Source organism: Chiloscyllium plagiosum, chromosome 29 (genome assembly GCF_004010195.1).
Source record: "Chiloscyllium plagiosum isolate BGI_BamShark_2017 chromosome 29, ASM401019v2, whole genome shotgun sequence".
Lineage (NCBI taxonomy): Eukaryota > Metazoa > Chordata > Chondrichthyes > Orectolobiformes > Hemiscylliidae > Chiloscyllium > Chiloscyllium plagiosum.
Window position 1 is genome coordinate 16,557,029 of NC_057738.1, and position 19,387 is coordinate 16,576,415.

The following is a 19,387-nucleotide window of genomic DNA, read 5'->3' on the forward strand; positions in this document are numbered from 1 at the left end:
GACAGGCAGGGATACTCAAAAACTGACAGGTCGAGAATCCCTTCTCTTGAATATATATCACCATGTACTCCGTATTTTACCTCTCCAAAGTACACTATGTTGAATGATCCCAACAGCCACTGAACTTATTAAACTCCAAGCCAACACATTAACGTAGATTTTAGTGAAGGAAGTTTAAAACATTTCTTTTGCCTCCCCTTCTCTGTACAGTGCAAAATCAATTTGGTTAATCCATGACCTAGTTTGACAACTTGGTCACCCAAGTTTGAGAACTGACAGCCCAAAAGAGATGTGCACATTTCACACTCCCTCTGTCATAAAACACATTACTACTGCACAGGTACCACCTACAGCCTCTAATAATCAGCACTGAGCACAACACTGGAGTTAGAACCAATTTGTAACAAGAATCAAGTCACCTCCATGTGAAAATCCTAGCACAGCATGTTTTCCAAAAATGTACAGGAACTATAAAAGACTTTCACTGCAGTGTAGTATACTTGTTCCACAAAAGGTCCAAGTTATGCTTGCCTGGCCAGATGTGTTGGTAGTTCCAGAGCATAATTTGAACTTTGTCATGAAGGATCCACACTAAGGAAACTTTCTCCCTCGCAACTTTAGGGGATTATATTCAATCACATTCTGTAGTGGTACAGACTCTCCTTCAGAGATTCAAGGAATCTACTACAGACAGCAATTTTAACTGAAGGGAATCAGACTGGTAGAAGGTGGTCTGCTTTCTAAATGCATTATGACTTAATTATATATTAATTGCATTTAAATGCAGGCTGGTTTTAGGGATTCACTTGTCCTTCTATAAATAGGCATAGACTGAAACTGTGGTTACTAGGTCAGTAGAAGTATCTTTTCAAATGTTTAACTTTGCAAATGAAAGTATATTAGAGTAAGTGAAAGTTAGCTCCAGTTCTATCCTTCAGCAACTGGCTATCTGGAATGTCACATCATTTATTAACATGTGGCCATGGTACTCATTATCATTTGTGATCATACGATGTTAGCACTGGTTATAATGTTGCAGTCAGCTCTTGAAAAATGCAGACCATTAAGGCCTGAGACTCTAAACAAAGCCAGTCTACGGTCACATTATTTCACCCATAAATTTAAAACAAACTTGATAAACAATGGGATTAATCGACACTGGTACTGGCTGCATTAGAGTACCATGTGCTGATATGTATTGCGTTCAGCTAACAGAAAGGTCTGATTCACTCCACACTTTCTTCATAGAGCTATTTCTAAAGGGAGCATAGTCACAGATAAGGTATAAACACTGGAAGAGTTGCCATACTTCACTTCCTGTGCTGTTTTCCAGTGTATCTGAGAAATGAGTGACTTGACTTGACAATAACAAAAACTTAAGCAAATTTGTCTGGGATGTATAGCTGAAAAATGTGTTGCTGGAAAAGCGCAGCAGGTCAGGCAGCATCCAAGGAGATGGAGAATCGACGTTTCGGGCATAAGCCCTTCTTCAGGAATCCTGAAGAAGGGCTTATGCCTGAAACGTCGATTCTCCTGCTCCTTGGATGCTGCCTGACCTGCTGTGCTTTTCCAGCTACACATTTTTCAGCTCTGATCCCCAGCATCTGCAGCCCTCACTTTCTCCCGGGATGTATAGCTCAAAGCACTTGATTGGTTCCTTTATCACCACAACCACCTCCACCTCCCCCCAAAAAATGCAGCTTGCTGCATTGCATGGCCAGCTCAAATATCAAAACATACACGGTCTTTCTTTACAGCAGGATTTATTTAACTACAAACAATTTTCAAAGCATAGAAGTTGAAAGATTTTTGTTTGGAATTTTCCTTCCTTTGGAGGCCTCAGTGAATCAACATGTCTTTCATGTGATAGGATTCTATTCAGCAAAGTATATTTTAAAGGCACGTATTAACATTAGCTGCATTGTAGATTTCACACTGAGCTGCTGATGTGGAATCACTGACTGGCAGCCCAGACAAGCCTCAGGGGATCTGTAACTAGCTCTTTGCCGCAAAAGCAGTTCAGCTGCTGCTGTCGGTAAAAGCGTGCCACATCTACTGAGTAGTGTACTGGTTATGCTACTGGAATAATAATCCCAAGAGTAGAAGTTCAAGTTCCACCATGGCAGCTTGAGAGTTTGAAGAGCTTGACGGTGTTCTGATGAAAGGTCACTGGCCTAAAACACTGACTCTGTTCCTCTCTACACAGATGCTGCTGGACCTGCTGAGTATTATTGTCAGCTCCTGCAATAGTTTGCCTGCGTTTAGAAGTCCAGAAACAGTGACGTATTGCCTTAAAGACATTAACTAACGGCAAACCTGTGCTCTTACCCAGTCTGACTGATATTGGACACCAGACTCTATCAATGTGGTTGATGCTTGACTGACCCACTGTATTGCCTGAGCAAGCCACTCAATCCTACCAGGTACTGAGGGGCGGGTAATAAATGGTGACTTTGTCAGCAACACCCAAGAATGAATTTAAAAAGAGACATATTAAAAGGGTTATTCTAGACTACAAAACAAGACTGCAAACTGAAGTCCAGTTGTTTCCAATATTGCCTCCCTATGATTTAACATATTACTTCTCAGTGCAACACAGATGTTATGTAATTCCTTCCAGCTCCCTCATTGCAGACACACCCATCCCACACTGATACACTTTTATTTAGTAACTGGTTTCATTCTTCACACCCAGATGTTCATTTTAATTATACCTGAAAGATGGACAGATACTTACTCAGATCCACTTTCCACCATCTGCGTTAGGAGGGAGATACCATCGAGATTGATGAACTCCTGAGCGAAGGTAATGTCGCGGGAATGATTAGCCAAATCTTTCAGTGCTTCTAACTTGGCATCCATGCTGGAAGACTGAATCCTCTCATGCAGCCCCTGTGCTGTTTGAGTCTACATAAAAGACACAGGCCAAAAGAAACACAACAACATGCAGAAAATGTACTGAAAATACAAACATAATTCTTTGCTGCTCTCCTGAGTGAAGTAGATTTGAAATGGGACATAGAAACCACAAAAACTGACAACCACCCAGCACCAAAATCAAGTGACTATTATTTACGGCTTAGTCATAGAATGGTGAGAAGATGACTTGTTAGCAAAGGGTATCAGAACTAAACTTTATCCTACCTTCACCAAACAGTCATAATGCTCAGAAATGGGAATGGAAACCCATGTTGCTATTCTCTTCACTACTTAGCTTGGACATTGCCTGTCCAAGAGGTAATACAACAAGTGAATGGCAATTAAAGGCTTTTGCTTGTGAAGGACAGGAAACAACCCATGGACAGAACTCTCCATAGGAACAGAAATCAGATCCCCAGGGATAGCAATAAGAAACTGGATAAAATAAAGAATTGCGGATGCTGGAGGATCTGGAACTAAAATAGAAATTACCGGCGAAACTCAGCATGCATTGTGGGAAGAAAGCAGAGTTAACATTTTAAGTTTGATGAATCTTCATTAGAACAGTTCTGAAGAAGAGTCAGCAGATTTTAAACATTAACTCTGCTTTCCTTCCACAGATGTTGCCAGACCTGCTGAATTTTGCCAGCAATTTCTTTTTTTTAATGAAATTGGTCCTCTGTAAACATCAGTGTGGATAAGAATGAGAAATAACCTGCAAAGTACCCCCATCCCATCATCCTCGATGTGAGCATGGCTCAGCTGATAGAATAGTAACGTTAGAGTGAGAAACTTGCCAGAAAGAAACTTAAGCGCAAAGTCTAAGCTGACACTCCAGGGCAATTCTGAGGAAATACAGCATTACTGAATTCATCAATATACAGAGGAGACATTAAACTGAAGTTCCATCTGACCTCTCAGGTGGATGTAGAAGATCCCATGGCACAAGTTGAAGAGAAGATGTATTCTTCTCTTCATCAACAGTTAACCTCAACAAATATCATTAAACTCAGGTGTCACATGATATTTATCACATTCGCATATTGTGTAATCTTGTGTTCAAAATACCTGCACTGCTGTGACTGCTCTTCAAGAGAACTTCATTGGCAGTGAGGCACTATCGCAGCCTGATGCTCTGGATAAAGCTTAGCTATTTCAGGAACTTAGATTAGACATTGCGGTTTACATAAAGCCATGTGGTGTATTAAGCCACTCAGTCTTTGGGGTGAGAGGATAAAAAACAGTGTGAAAGATTTAAATAAATTAAACCATGATGTTGAGTAAAGAGCTACAGACCAACATTAAAACGAGTCTTGAAAACAAAATTGACCTTGTCACCAAAACGATTTATAAGTATGGGACTTTCTATATAGTGTTGTTCATCTTAAAGAGTGTATTGCATTATTATTAATGAAAGTTTTGTTTTCCATATACAAGCAAGCACCCAAGATTGTTATAATAGTTTACATTTCAGTGAAAGCTGGCGAGGGATGTTCCTGAATCCTGATTCATTCTTGGGGAGAAAATGATCAGCTTCCCCTCTATTAAAAATTGTTCTTGCACCCACTTAGTTTTTTCAAATATGACAAACCGAAAGAGTTTTGAGAAGAATGTTAATGCTGTCATTATCCTGATTTGTATTCCTATAAATATCATCCATATTCAAGTTCTCCTTTCTTCCAAATTCACCTCAATGTCAGAATAAAGACTTGCATTTATGTAGAGCCTTTCATAACCTCAGGTCAGCTCAAAGTTCTTTCCAGACAATTAAGTATTCTTGTAATACAGTCATAGTGATAATGAGGTTAAAAAGAAAGCCAGTTGGTGCTTGGTAAGATTTCACAAACCATAATGTTATATTGACGAGGTAATCTGTTTGTAGTGATGTTTTGAAGAGTAAATATTGACCTGGGGATATTTCCCTGCTCTTGTTTGAAACAGAGTCACAGAACCTTGAGAGGTAGGTGTGATATCAATTCATGATGTGGCATTAATATTTGGAATTTGGCAGTTAGCTAGGCAGAACCATGTAGAAATTCAAGTTTGATGTGTATTCCTATATTGGGTGGAGTGAGAAGGGAATTATATAGACTTTTTGAATTTTGAGAATGGTACTGTGATGTCTGGAAATTTATTGACATGCAATTAAATGGGAGCCTTTTGTAAAAAATAACCCTTGAGGTGAATAATTGAGTGTTTTAGAAAAACAAGGAGAGAACAGAGGAAACAAATCAGGCTGTAACCTAGCAACAAAGTTCCCTTTGACAAAGGGAGACATTAACAGTTTTGATTTATAAAGACAGAAAAATCAAGGAAGGCATCTTCTGTCCGATAGAATTCATTTATTCAGAAGGTAAAAGATTTCAAGAGCAGCAGTGAAGTTTAGCCGTCTCCGCACCAGTGGGGCAGGAGAAAAGAAATCCTGACTGATCTAATGTCAATAAAAGGAAAGCCCTAGAAACAGAAAGCTGTGGAAGAGGAATTAAAGGAATTTATGTTAAAAATGTAAGTGAGCCCTGTTAGCAATTTGTTTAATGGTCTCGGGAAAATATATTATGCAAAGAAGCTAGCATTGAGTGAATGCAGAAGTTTGCCAGAAAGAAACCAAGTTTGCTCGTGCCAACTGAAAAAGGAACTTTAAAATGGAAACAAGGTAATCCTTCACTGAGTTTAAGTTTCTGTAAGGTTATCACTGGCAATAAAAGGGTTGAATCATTATTTCTGCATTATTTGCAAAACAACAATTTAAAATAGTTCTTGTATAATGAAAAACAGTTCGTGCTTGTTTGCTTTTGTGTGCAAGAGGTTTAATGTTCTTTTCTTGGAAACACATTGGCAGCCAATTGTGAATATATTCAGTGACTGCCCATCACAGGTACCAAACTGTAAAAAAATGTAGCATGGTCTATCAAACAAGATTTTTCTTTAGAATCGGACATGACCAGTATTACCATCAGCTGGGATCACAACAGAGGCCTCAGTTTAATGTCTTACCTGAGAGATGGCACCTGTGACAGTACAGTGCTCCCTCAGTAGTGCACTGTCAACCTAGATTATGTGCTCATGCCTCAAGTCGAATGGACAATTTTTAAAGTTAAGACAGATAGGCGTTTACCACAGTGTAATGTCAACTTGCAGCAGCAGCTGACACTGAGCTTCAGTTTTTGGCAGACAACTTACTTTTCACAACTCAGAGCAGAGAAAGCGAAATAGACTAAAAATGTTATATCACTGAATATAAATTTTCAACAACATCAATAAGTAGGGCTATAAAAAAAACGTGAATGCCACGTAAATCACTTACTGGAGATGCTGCCAATCGAAGGATTGCCCCATTTTTAATTTCATTCCGATTCTGGAGGGGGAATAATCCACATGGTTATACACTGCTGGGCTCATTTCACTTCATAAATATGCTCAAATGTTCAGTTGGTTTGCTTCTCTGCCTGCTAGTCTATCACTAGCAAATGATCTTTTCTCAATCAAAATCAAAATAAAATAGAAACACAAGAGAATTCAACGTTCACACTGATGAATCCTAAGGCTCTCAATGGGAGTTACCATACAAACCAGCAAAGTACAAACTCATCAACCACCAATTTACTCAGCAAGTGAAATATAAAGGCTTCCACCATTAAACCATTGTAGCAGCTACTCATTGGAGGGCACAAACTAAATAATGGACCTACAATTCCCAAAGATCTCCAATAATGGACCTACAATTCCCAAAGATCTCCAATAATGGAGGTTTTCCTCACTCTATGCTTGAACATGGTGCAGATTCATTGAAAGACAATACCTGATAAATCAACAATCCCATTATCATTGCATCATGTGACTGTCAATTTTTGGAAACCAATGACATGAAGAAAAGCCTTTTTATGTAATGACTTGTGAAGAACAGCCTGCACTGTCTGATAGGTGGTGGCAGCCGATACAATTATGGCTTTCAAAATTGAACTAGAAAAAGAAGCTGGAAAGCAAAGAAAAATCACAGAGCTACAGGCCAAAGGTGGGTAAGTATTGCAACTGCTCCCTGATTCTATGGTCTTTATTCCAATCAATTAATTCCCTTTAGGCATCCCTGTGGCCAAGTGCATCGATGCAAAAAAAATACACACTGTGCCATAGAAGCCAGTGAGAAAATCTGTCCAATTTATCAATTCATGATCTGCAAAATCACTCAAGCTTAGAATCAATCCAACTTAACAATTGAGAACTGCAACCATCCAGCTTCAGGCCCAAATATTGAAGAATCCAATACCATTTGTACTCCAACAGAATCGAGCAGCAATCCCTGTGCTAATTCACCAAGTGTCTCACATAGAAAGAATAATGAAAGAATCAAACCCCACTTTTATTTCCATGTTTTTGTCACTGCATGCAGTAGAACAGATTGGAGAGCAGGAAGCTCAGCTTGGGATCAATCAGATTACAAACAGCCTGGTTCAGCTCAAGTCAGAGTTTGGGTGGAAGCACTGCTGAGTGGAAATGGAATCAGTGATTAAGGGACAGACTTTGTAACCAGGACTATAGCCAATGACTTCAGACTTCCCAATTAATTGTCACACAGACTTCCTGTTAAAAACATGCCCTGAACCAATTTAAATCAAAAACTATGCGTACAATAGATATCTAATGCATTTGTTGGGGGGGGGGGGGGGGGGGTGAAGAAATGGAGGTGAAAGAAAGTGTCATTAAAAAGGGAAATAATCTAAATAGTATGCATGATTTAATCACAACTTATTACCTTGAAGCTGAAACAAAGGGAAAACTAAACTGTGGTTTGGTTTTCAAGGCACAGACTCTAATATATACGTGGATATGGACAAGAAATAAAACATGTATAAAGTGCTACTCACACCACCACATAGCAAACTTTAGCCTTTTTATGATGAACAGTTGAAGCAAGCTCTTCAGTAAAACAAGATTTGAAGCTGCATCATTCATAATGAGTAAATGTCAAAGGAGCCTCCCATCATGAAATGAATACCAAACTGACCTTATAATCATGCTGACGTTTATTATACTTTTAATTGCATAATGGTAATGGCAAAAGAGTGGCTTTGCTGAAATAGTGATTTCTCCCACACAAAACCACTGCCCTAGCAGAAACTAGATTACTTGCAGCTCTGCCTTTCTTCTCTGCCTTCAGCTGAGATTCTCACCCTGTTTCCTGCCCTCACAAATACATTTCCAAATTTGCAAGACTGCCTGCTACACCCTTTTGACAATTTTGAACTCTCAGACTCGGAGATTTCTTCACCAGTCTCCAATTTCATCCTACAACAAACTCCAAGAACTCTCAAACTCTGCTGTGCATATCTTTTCCCAACCAACCTGCAACACCCAACCTCCCCCAATTAATTAAAAATCCTTGTCTCTATTAGTTCTTTGGCCTATTCATGGTGAACTCTCTATTCCCCTGCCACTGATCTGTAGGACACTGCCAAACACCCTTTGTCCCAAACAAAATAACAACTTTATAATTTTAATAGGTTGTCCCCAAACTAAAATTGATTTGAAATGAACTTTGCCTTAATTTTTACTTTTATTAATCTATGATTTATGTCATTAATACATGCACGTGGCATGTCAACTTATAAAATTTTTCACTGTTTCATAGAGTGACAGAGGTGTACAGTATAGGACAGACCCTTCTGACCAACTCATCCATGCCGACCAGATATCCTATATAAATCTAGTCCCATTCGCCAGCATTTGGCCCATATCCTTCTAAGCCATTCCTATTCATATACCCATTTAGATGTCTTTTAAATGTTGTAATTGTACCAGCCTCCAATACTTCCTCTGGTGACAGCTCATTCCATACATATACCATGCGCTCAGTGAAAAAGTTACCCCTTGGGTCCCTTTTAAACCTTTCCCCTTTCACCTTAACCTTATCCTCTTAGTTTTGAACTCACCAACCCTGGGAAAAGACTTTGTCTATTTGTCCTATCCATGCCCCTAATGTTGTCATAAACCCTCTATAAGGTCAGCCCTCAGCCTCTGATGCTCCAGGAAAAATAGCCCCCGCCTATTCAGCCTCTCCCTAAAGGTCAAACCCTCCAAACTCTGGCAACATCCTTGTAAATCTTTTCATTTTTTATAAAAGTATAGGTGACAATTTTTGAATTGAATTAGCTTTGTCAATAAATTATTATTCTATTCTAACTCCACAAAAGCTGTCTCCCAAAGCTCTGTCCTTCATTTCTCCTTCAGAAATCTCTGCAGGGAGCATCTCTATGCTCATGTTTTAGGTCACCCCCTCCTGACCTGTTCTGTTAGCTCTGCTAAAGGCCTGTATGAGTTGTTGTTTGTGACCGAAGCTATGAATGCATTCAATGACAATCATAGTCCTTTATTAGCAGGGCCAGAAAAGCAAATATGTATCAGAAAAATCTTTTGCAAAATAGGACATAAATAATATAGTGGGGAAAATGTTGAATTCAATGCCACAAAGATGAATTGAGGTAAACATCGTTGATATACAAAGGGACGCTGGGTAAATATCAGGGAGATGTAAAGAAAAGGGCACAGAGATAGAGTTAGGTGAAGTTAGGATTCATGTGCATCATTGACACTGGCACAGACATGTTGGACTGAGCAACTGTTCTATGCTGTGAATTCTATGTCTGTCTATTGTCTGTAACTCCTCTAAACTATTGAAAGCTTTGAGAAATAAATAATGATGGAGCTGCTGAATCAGGACAGACATAGCTAATTTTCTTAAGCTGCTAGGCAATATTCATTCCCCCGATTTACAGTACATTTTTGCAGTAATTACTTTGCTTGCACTCTTCGTGAATTTTATCACTTCATACATTTACTGCAGTTCTGTTTTTTTCCCACCAGAGTGCAGCCTTCAGCCAACCATGCCTACAATGTAAAAGCTGCACCGAGAGGTTTCCACTGGGAGATTGCAAAGAAATATCTGGAAAGAAAATATTTGCACATCTACACAGAAAAGGCAGGGGAGTGACACCAGGTAAATTGATTGGTCAGAGGATCAGCACTGTGCTTTAACCATCCAATCATTCCAACTGTCAATGTGCAACAAGAGATATAACCTTCAATTCCAAAAGTGCTCAGGTGAACAGAGAAACAGATAAATATCTCATAACAGTTCCTAAGTGAGTCAGCAATTTTCATTTACGCTAATCGACTTTTAATGCAACAAAACATCCCAATGTGTTTCATGGAACATGAACTGACATCAAAGGAGAGGAAATATTCAGGACAGGTACCATTTAAAAACTAGTTTCTAACAGCAGCGGGAGAGAAAAGTAGCATTGATTTGTGACAGCAGAGTCTGAGAGAGTTGAAGGTTAGTACAGAGGGGAGAATAGTGAGAACAGCAAGAGAACTGGAGAATCATACTGGTCATACAGGGGCACAGCAAGCCTCTGAATACATTAATCATCTTTTTCCAAAATGCTTTTGGTACTACTAAGAAAAGGCCCAGTATCTAAATTCCAGCCCAACATGGGAGTTAATAACAGGTCAGCTCTAACAACAAGAAAGAGGCCCAATCCAGGTCACCAGTTACAAATACAACTAGCTGTAATTTCTGGTCCTTATTTTCAATCCTATATTCACCAGCTCTTCTACATAAGAAACTGAGACCATGTCTGGCCTCCCATGTGCAGTGGTGGTGCTATTTTAAAGAAGAACAGGAGGGTTATGATCAATAAATATTCCTCAATCAAAATCACAAATACAGATTATCTGGCTGATGGTAATCATCTAATTGGTACATTCTCCATGGCAATGCCTTGACTAATCAGAGTCCATGTGCCAATCAATCAGCACTTTATTCTCATACAGTACAAAATGCTCCTTTTACAGTGGCATTCTTACAAGTGTCCTGATGAATGTAAGATGCAAAGCTTCGACAAAATGCGTCTTTTTTTCATTGCTGTGTAAGTAGCAAAATGTTGGAGGTAATTCTGATTCTGATAGGATTTACATGCATTTGGAGAGGTAAGGACTGATTATGAATAGTCAGCATAGTTTTGTGCGAGGGAAACTGTGTCTCTCAAACTTGATTTGAATTTTTTGAGGAAGTAACCAAAAAGATTGATGAGGGCAGAGTTGTTTACATGGAATTTAGGAAAGACTTTGACAAGGTTCTATATGATAGACTAATTATTAGAGTTAAATCACGTAGGATTGAGGGTGAGCTTGCCAATTGGTTTGATGGTAGGAGACAGAGGGCGATAGTAAAGGGTTATTTTTCAGACTGGGGACCTGTGACCAGCAGGGTCCACTTTTGTTTGTCAATTATATAAATGCTTTCAATAGAATATAGAAGGCATAGTTAGTAAGTTTGGGGATGACACCAAAATATGTGGTGTAGTGGACAGTGAAGATTGCAAAGGGTTTTCATCAATTAGGTCAATGGGTTGAAATCAACTAGGTAAAAACAATGACTGCAGATGCTGGAAACCAGATTCTAGATTAGAGTGGTGCTAGAAAAGCACAGCCGTTCAGACAACATTCAGGAACAGGAAAATCGACGTTTCAGGCAAAAGCCCTTCATCAGGAATAGAGGCAGAGTCCCTGCAGGGTGAAGAGATAAGTGAGAGTGATAGGTCAGAGGGGAGGGTGGAGTGGATAGCTGGAAAGGAAGATAGGCAGGTAGGACAAGTCATGGGGACAGTGCTGAGCTGGAAGTTTGGAACTGGGGTGAGGTTGGGTAAGGGGAAATGAGGAGACTGGTGAAGACAACATTAATGCCCTGGGGTTGAAGTCTTCCGAGGCGGAAGATGAGGCATTCTTCCTCCAGACGTAAGGTGGTGAGGGAGGCACAGGACCTCCATGTCCTCGGCTGAGTGGGAGGGGGAGTTGAAATGGGTTAAAGATTGGCAGATGGAGTTTAATTTGGATAAATACAAGTTACTGCATTTTGGTAAAACAAATAAGGGTGGGTAGGACCCTGGGCAGTGTTGTAGAACAGAGACACCTAGGGGTTCAGGTATATGATTCTTTGAAAGTTATGTCACAGTTAGATAGGGTGGTTAAGAAGACATTTTGCATGCTTGTCTTCGTTATTCAAAGATTGAGTATAGGAATTGGGATGTCATGTTGAGGTTGCAGAGGGCATTGATGAGGTCTCTTCTGGAATACCATGTGCAGTTCTAGTCGCCCTGCTATAGGAAGGATATTATTAAATTGGAGAGAGTTCAGAAAAGATTTGCCAGGATTGGAGGAATTGAGTTATCAAAGTAAGCTGGAACATTTTTCATTGGAGCAGAGGAGGTTGAGGGGTCACCTTATAGAAGTTTATAAAATCATGAGGGGCATGGATAAGGTGAATAGCTGGGGTCTTTTCTCCAGGGTGGGGGAGTTTAAAACTAGGTAGCACATTTTTAAGGTGAGAGGAGAAAGGTTTAAAAAGGACCGGAGGGCAATGTTTTTACAGGGAGTGATTCATGTGTGGAATGAACAGCCAGAGGAAATGGCAGACGCAGGTACAGTTAAACATTTAAAAGATATTTGCAGAAGTACATGAATAGGAAATGTTGGAGGGATACAGCCAAATGCAGGCAAGTGGGACTAGTTTAGTTTAGGAAAGCTGGTCAGCAAGGGCAAGCTGTGCTGTAAGGTCCTGATGAAAGGCTTTTACCCGAAACATCAATTTTCCTGCTCTTCAGATGCTGCCTGACCAGCTGTGCTTTTCCAGCACAACTCTAATGTAGACTCTGATTTCCAGCATCTGCAGTCCTCACTTTTGCCTGTCTCCATGCTGTATGACTCTAGATAATCTATTTTTGTGATCTTCATTAAGGAATAAATATTGACCAGGGATACATCACCTATTTTTCTTCAGAATACTATCATTGGAAGCATTACCTCCAACTTTACCCAAGATTTATGGTCACTGAAGTCAAGTTGGCTACTATCCTGGGCACAATGGCTTGTCTCCTGGGATAGCGGCAGGACTTTTGAACTTCTTTAATTCCACAGATTCTCGAAAACCTCTTATAGATTGAGAAGCCGGGTGCGATGTAAAGACCGCACCTTTTTATCTACGTTACTATGTGGACTGAAAAGGAAGATTCTGATTTAAAACAGAAAGACCTTACAAAGAGATGGCTGCTGCTTGATTTTAAAATGGCCCAGGTTTGCCAATGCTAGACAGTTGGTAGAAGATAGCAGAGAGAAATCATGCATGGGGACCCAATGTGATTCCCAGCATATTAGATTCCAAAGAAATTGCCCAGGAAATTGAAGATTCCCCTACGTTTAGAAAGTTATGACAGTGTCATGTAATTCAAAGAATTTGGTTCACATGAAATTAAGTAAAGTAGTTACTCAGAGAAAGAGAATAATCATTAAATTGATGGTTTAACACCATACCTAACCTCACACACTCACAACCACCCCATCAAGCAGGCCAGCTCTCCCCAACCCCTGACCTGATCACCCAGGGCCTGAGCTCTGTTCCTCTGCTCTCCTCCCAAACCCCAACCACCCACTAACCCCTGCTGGAATTGAACCAAAACTGGATCAGATCCCCCAACCCCCAAAAGGAAGGAGTTACTTTTCAAAATAGGGCTGATGTTGATTAGGGAAACATATTCCTACGGATTGAGGTACAGCCTACATACAGGAAGTACAAATAACTGGGTCAGTTGCAGGATGCAGGCTACAGCAAGTCGTAGTCACAGAGTCATAGAGATATACAACATGAAAGCAAACCCTTTAGTCCAATTCGTCCATACTGACCAGATATCCAAAATTAATCTAGTCCAAATTGCTAGCATTTGGCTCATATCCCTCCAAACCATTCCTATTCATGTTGGGATCCAGATATATTTTAAATGCTATAATTGTACCAGCCTCCACCACTTCTTCTGGCAGCTCATTCCATGCATGCACCACCTTCGGCACGAAGGTGTCCTTAGGTCCCTTTTAAATCTTTTCCCTCTCAACCTAAACCTATGCCCTCTACTTCTGGATTCCCCCACACCAGGGAAAAGACCTTGGCTATGTACCCTATCCATGCCCCTCATGATTTTATAAACCTCCATATGGTCACCCCTCAGCCTCTGATGATACAGGGAAAACAGCCCCAGCCTATTCAGCCTCTCCCAATTGCTCAAATCCTCCAATCCTGGCAACATTCTTGTAAATGTTTTCTGATTCCTTTCAAGTTTCACAACATCCTTCCTGTGGCATGGAGACCAGAATTGCACACAATATGCCAATAATGGCCTAACCAATGTCCTGTACAACTTCCACCTCGTACACCCAATGCACTGACCAATAAAGGCAAACATGCCAAACATCATCTTCACTATCTATCTACCTCTAACCCCACTTTCAAAGAACTATGAACCTGCACTCCAAGTCGTGATTCAGCTCTAGTGGTTTACAATCTATTTTCATGATGTGCTTCAAGGGTGTCACACATATTTCATAGAATCATAGAATCCCTATAATGTGGAAACAGGCTCTTCGGCCCAATAAGTCCACATGGACCCTCCGAAGAGTATCCCACCCAAACCCATTCCCCATTAATCTACATTTACCCCTGACTAATGCACCTAACCTACATATCCCTGAACACTGTGGGCAATTCAGCACGGCCAATGCGCCTAACCTGCACATCTTTGGATTGTGGGAGGAAACCGGAGCACCTGGAGGAAACCCACACAGACACGGGGAGAATGCGCAAACCCCACACAGAGAGTCGCCCAAGGCTTGGATCGAACCCTGGCGCTGTGAGGCAGCAGTGCTAACCAGTGAGCCACCATGCTGCTCCTGAGCCATGATATCTGATTAGAAATAGCTGCAAATATATTTAGAAATCACAACTGTGACATAATAAAAAGCATTGATGTGGAGCAAGGGATCTGTACCAAATGATATCATGTGAAAATAATTTTGAGGGTTGTTGTGGTGTGGCGGTAGTGTCCCTCCCTTTGGATCAGAAGGCACCAGTTCAAGTCCCATCTGCTCTCGAAGTGTGTAATAACATCTTTGAACAGGTTGATTAAAATAACCTGTAGGAGGGGACCAAGTATCCTAATATATTTCCAAGAATCTAGAAGAGTGAGAACAATTTAACTGAAACATGTAATCTTAAGCAGTATAACAGAGTTGTTGCCAGGAAGGTCCCCTCTCCTGAATCTGAAACTAGGAATTAAGAGTCACAAAACCGAGACTGACATGAGGAGACCTTTCCTTGCTCAGTGAGCTGTGTACCTTTGTAACTTACATCTCCAGGTGTCTGTGGAAGCTCATTTTGAGAATATCCAGAAAATAAATAGATCGATTCTTGGACAGGAAGGAAATGAAGGGATATTGAGATACGAGTAATCTTGAAAGGTGAAGTGGAGATTTTTTGACATACTTCAAAGTCCAGTCTTAATGTGGTGGCTCAGTGTCAAATTGTTATTTAGATGGTCACTTCCGTGGCCAGGTGTAAACGGGCAGTTTATTCTTGTTGATAGTAAGGGAGCAGAGGGAGACAACAGTCTGAGCCACCTGGGGCATCAGAACGTCACTGTCAGCAGCTGATGAATAGGTCAATAAGTCAGCTCAAAAACACAGTGCATTCACAGAGTCGAAGAGCACACAGTATGTCATCACTACATTGTCAGCTGATATTTAACAATAGATTTGTATTTTTCTGCTTAGTCCTTCATCATTCCAGGAACATGTGTCCACATGCTTTACATTTGTAGAGTGCTAATGTGCCAGGTAAGGGAGATCAGAAGGCTAGATTCACTAGCCATTCACATTAAATCAGTGACAGATTTCACCCAAATCCTGCAAATCCTCCCCATCCATCTCCCATGTCTGCAAACCAACCATGCCCCGGTCCCGAGCCCAACCTCTGCTGGATGGTCTAATTTACTTGTGGTGCTGGAAAAGCACAGTAGTTCAGGAAGCATCCGAGGAGCAGGAAAATTGAAGTTTCGGGCAAAAGCCCTTCATCAGGAATAGAGGCAGAGTACTTGCAGGGTGGAGAGATAAATGAGAGGAGGGTGGGGGCGGGGAGAAAGTAGCATAGAGTACAATAGGTGAATGGGGGTGGGGATGGAGGTGATAGGTTAGAGAGGAGGGTGGGGGAAGGTAGCAAAGAGTACACTGGTTGAATGGGTTCTGTCCTTGAACCCCCCTGGTGCTCCTCACATCATGTCTTTCAATTCTAATTCATTTAGGGAGCATTGTAGGGATACATACATGAAGCAATCACGTACATACACTTACCTTCTCTGTGATGTAAAAGTTCGTGCTATCTGCATACTGCAGAGCATAGTTTTCAGGGTTTGCTAGAGACCAACTGGATTTGAAAAGAAAGCAAAATAGGTTGTTTCTGGTTACATTACAAAAAGCCGCATACAATAGCCTCACAACAACTATACAAAAAAGTGTTACAATCATGCTGTTATTTTTACTCGAAATATGCCGATTTAGTCCACAGAGCTTTACCTCCCCCACTCCCAAATTATCCCCTTTCGTCATTCTTTTCCCAACCCCTAACCTGCTATCTAATATGATTAATCACCATCCAAGGTCATGTGCTGCAGTAGCATAGTATCAGATGGTGAGCAGATGGTATCATTTAAGCATTTATTGTTGTCTGATAAACACAGTCAGGGATCATTGGGACTGGGATCAGGAGCAGGAACATCAGCTGAATTTTGCTTCCCCGAGGTTCAATATAATGATCCCCAATGACAAAACATTATTTTTTGAGTAAAGGCTAGACACATTGGGACTCAGTGGATTTAGAAGAATGAGAGACAATCTTCATTGAAACATACAGGATTCTTCAGGGGCTTGACAGGGTAAATGCTGTGAGTATGCTTCCCCTCATGAGAGTTTCCAGAGCCAGAGAGCATAGTCTTAGAATTAAAGGTGCCAATTTACAGCTGGGATGAGGAGAAATTTCTTCTTCCAGAGCGTGTTTGGAACTCCTTGCCAGAGAGCGCAGTGGGAACAGAGTCCTTGTGTATATTTAAGGCTGAGATAGAGAGATTCTTGATCAGTAGGTGGATCAAAGTTTAGGGGAAACACATCTCTAGTATGATGCATGTAATTTCCTAAGTCATAAAAAAAATCTTCTTCCTGACCATTGAAAAGCTATTCTCTATGACTAAGGACACTGGCACATAGACATTGAAAGTTATGTCCGAAGTACTTACCCATCACAGACCTCCCGTATAATTGAAGCTAAAGGTTTTTTCTGCAATTAGAATGCAAAAAAGGTCATTTTTAAAAAATAATACTTCCAAAGTTCTGGTCCCAATTGACAAAGCAGTTTACTAAGCTCCTCAGTAATTCCAGCAGTTTTTTTTTCCCCAACTCACCTTACAAAGCTAACAGCTCTCATGGTTGTGGAACAACCTCAAACTACAGTTAGCACTGAGGATACAGCACGTACATCCATTCCCTATTTCAGTCAGCTAGGCTGTTGCTGTGAAAAAGAGAGCTGCCACTGAACATTAGTGGCACTGTAATAGTTTAAGACATCAGTGTCAGCTAGTTTACTCAATTTTCTTTTTTTGAAGAGTCACAGCTTGGGTAACAACTCACCTCGTGGCAGAATCTGAGATACTCTGGTTATGAGGAGAAAGTGAGGACTGCAGATGCAGTCTTGTTGATGAGTTATTAAAGTAAAAACCAAAAGATCAGAGGATTGAAGGCAGAGCAATGGAACGATCTATATGGACTTCAGTAAAGCGTTCGACAAGGTTCCCCATGGGAGACTGGTTAGCAGGGTTAGATCACATGGAATACAGGGATAACTAGCCATTTAGATACAGAACTGGCTTAAAGGTAGAAGACAGAGGGTAGTAGTGAAGGGTTGCCGTTCAGATTGGTGGCCCGTGACCAGTGGAGTGCACAAGGATTGGTGCTGGGTCCACTACTTTTCGTTATCTATGTAAATGATTTGGATGTGAACATAGGAGGTATACTTAGTACGTTTGCAGATGAAACCAAAATTGGAGGTGTAATGGACAGCGAAGAAGGTTATCTCAGAGTACAACAGGATCTTGAACAGATGGGCCAATGGACCGAGGAGTGGCAGATGGAGTTTAATTTAGATAAATGTGAGATCTGCATTTTAGAAAGGCAAATCAAAGCAGAACTTCTGCACTTAATGGTAAAGTCCTGGACAGTGTTGCTGAACAAAGAGACCTTGGAGTGCAGGTTCATAGCTCCTTCAAAGTGGAATCACAAGGCAAATCAAAGCAGAACTTCTGCACTTAATGGTAAAGTCCTGGAGAATGTTGCTGAACAAAGAGTGGAGTGCAGGTTCATAGCTCCTTCAAAGTGGAGCTATCACAGGTAGATAGGATAATGAAGAAGGCGTTTGGTATGCTATCTTTATTGGTCAGAATATCGAGTATAGGAGTTGGGAGGTCGTGTTGCGGCTGTACAGGACATCGGTTAGGCCACTGTTGGAATATTATGTGCAATTCTGGTCTCTCGGAAGGATGTTGTAAAACTTGAAAGGGTTCAAAAAGATTTACAAGGATGCTGCCAGGGTTATTGGGTTTGAGCTATAGGGAGAGGCTGAATAGGCTTGGACTGTTTTCCCTGGAGTGTCAGAGGCTGAGGGGTGACCTTATAGAGGTGTATAAACTCATGAGGGTCATGGATAGGGTCTTTTTCCCGGGGGTGGGGGAGACCAGAAGTAGAGGGCATAGGTTTAGGGTGAGAAGGGAAAGATATAAAAGGGAACTAAGGGGCAATTTTTTCACACAGAGGGTGGAGCGTGAATGGAATGAGCTGCCAGAGGAAGTGGTGGAGACTGGTACAATTGCAACATTTAAAAGGCATCTGGATGGGTATATGAATAGGAAGGGTTTAGTGGGATATGGGCCAAGTGCTGGCAAATGGGACTAGATTAGATTAGGATATCTGGTTGGCGTGATCGAGTTGGACCAATGGGTCTGTTCTGTGCTGTACATCTCTGTGACTCTAAGTTCAAAACTCACAATGACAAGTTGGGAAACTGAATTTGATAATGTTAACATTGGTCTGTATCAGATAAAATAGTTATGAAAGTGTCTGGATTAAACTCAATTCATTCACTTGTGTCCTTGAATGAAGGGATCCCATTATTTCTATTAGCCCCTGATTATTTCCAGTTCTGTGCTATTCATTTCACTCTAGCCTCCAGGTAAGATTGGACAAGCATCAAGTGCATCCTGACCGTGCCAACCATTATCTAAGAAGAAAGCTACAAATTGCCAATCTTTATGCACGAGCTAACAAGTGATGAACCTGAAACAAAAACTGAAATTGGAGAAACTCAGCAAGTGATGAGACCTGCTATTCTTGTTTTTCTCCTCCACCTGACTTTGTTTCCTTGTGCTGCAATTCATTCCTATGTTTAAAGCTAAGGGAGGAAACCTAGAACTTTGCGACCGGCAGACCTTCAGGAGGCAAACCATGGTAGTTAATCCTGTGGAAATTTACATGACTCTGTCTTTTGCAA

At 40.8% G+C, this 19,387-nt stretch overlaps 1 protein-coding gene across 7 annotated transcripts in view; it reads right to left on the reverse strand.

The window, feature by feature from the left end:
- The window catches only part of elmo1 (engulfment and cell motility 1 (ced-12 homolog, C. elegans)), a 277,185-nt gene that overhangs the window by 193,862 nt on the left and 63,936 nt on the right, over positions 1 to 19,387 (reverse strand). For all 7 annotated transcript variants that reach the window (XM_043719203.1, XM_043719204.1, XM_043719200.1 and 4 more), the window contains 4 exons: positions 17,085 to 17,125; positions 16,147 to 16,219; positions 6,224 to 6,274; positions 2,738 to 2,907 (listed from right to left, as the gene is read on the reverse strand). In XM_043719203.1, coding sequence (XP_043575138.1) covers positions 2,738 to 2,907; positions 6,224 to 6,274; positions 16,147 to 16,219; positions 17,085 to 17,125 — 335 coding nt within the window. The remainder of the gene's footprint in view (positions 1 to 2,737; positions 2,908 to 6,223; positions 6,275 to 16,146; positions 16,220 to 17,084; positions 17,126 to 19,387) is intronic.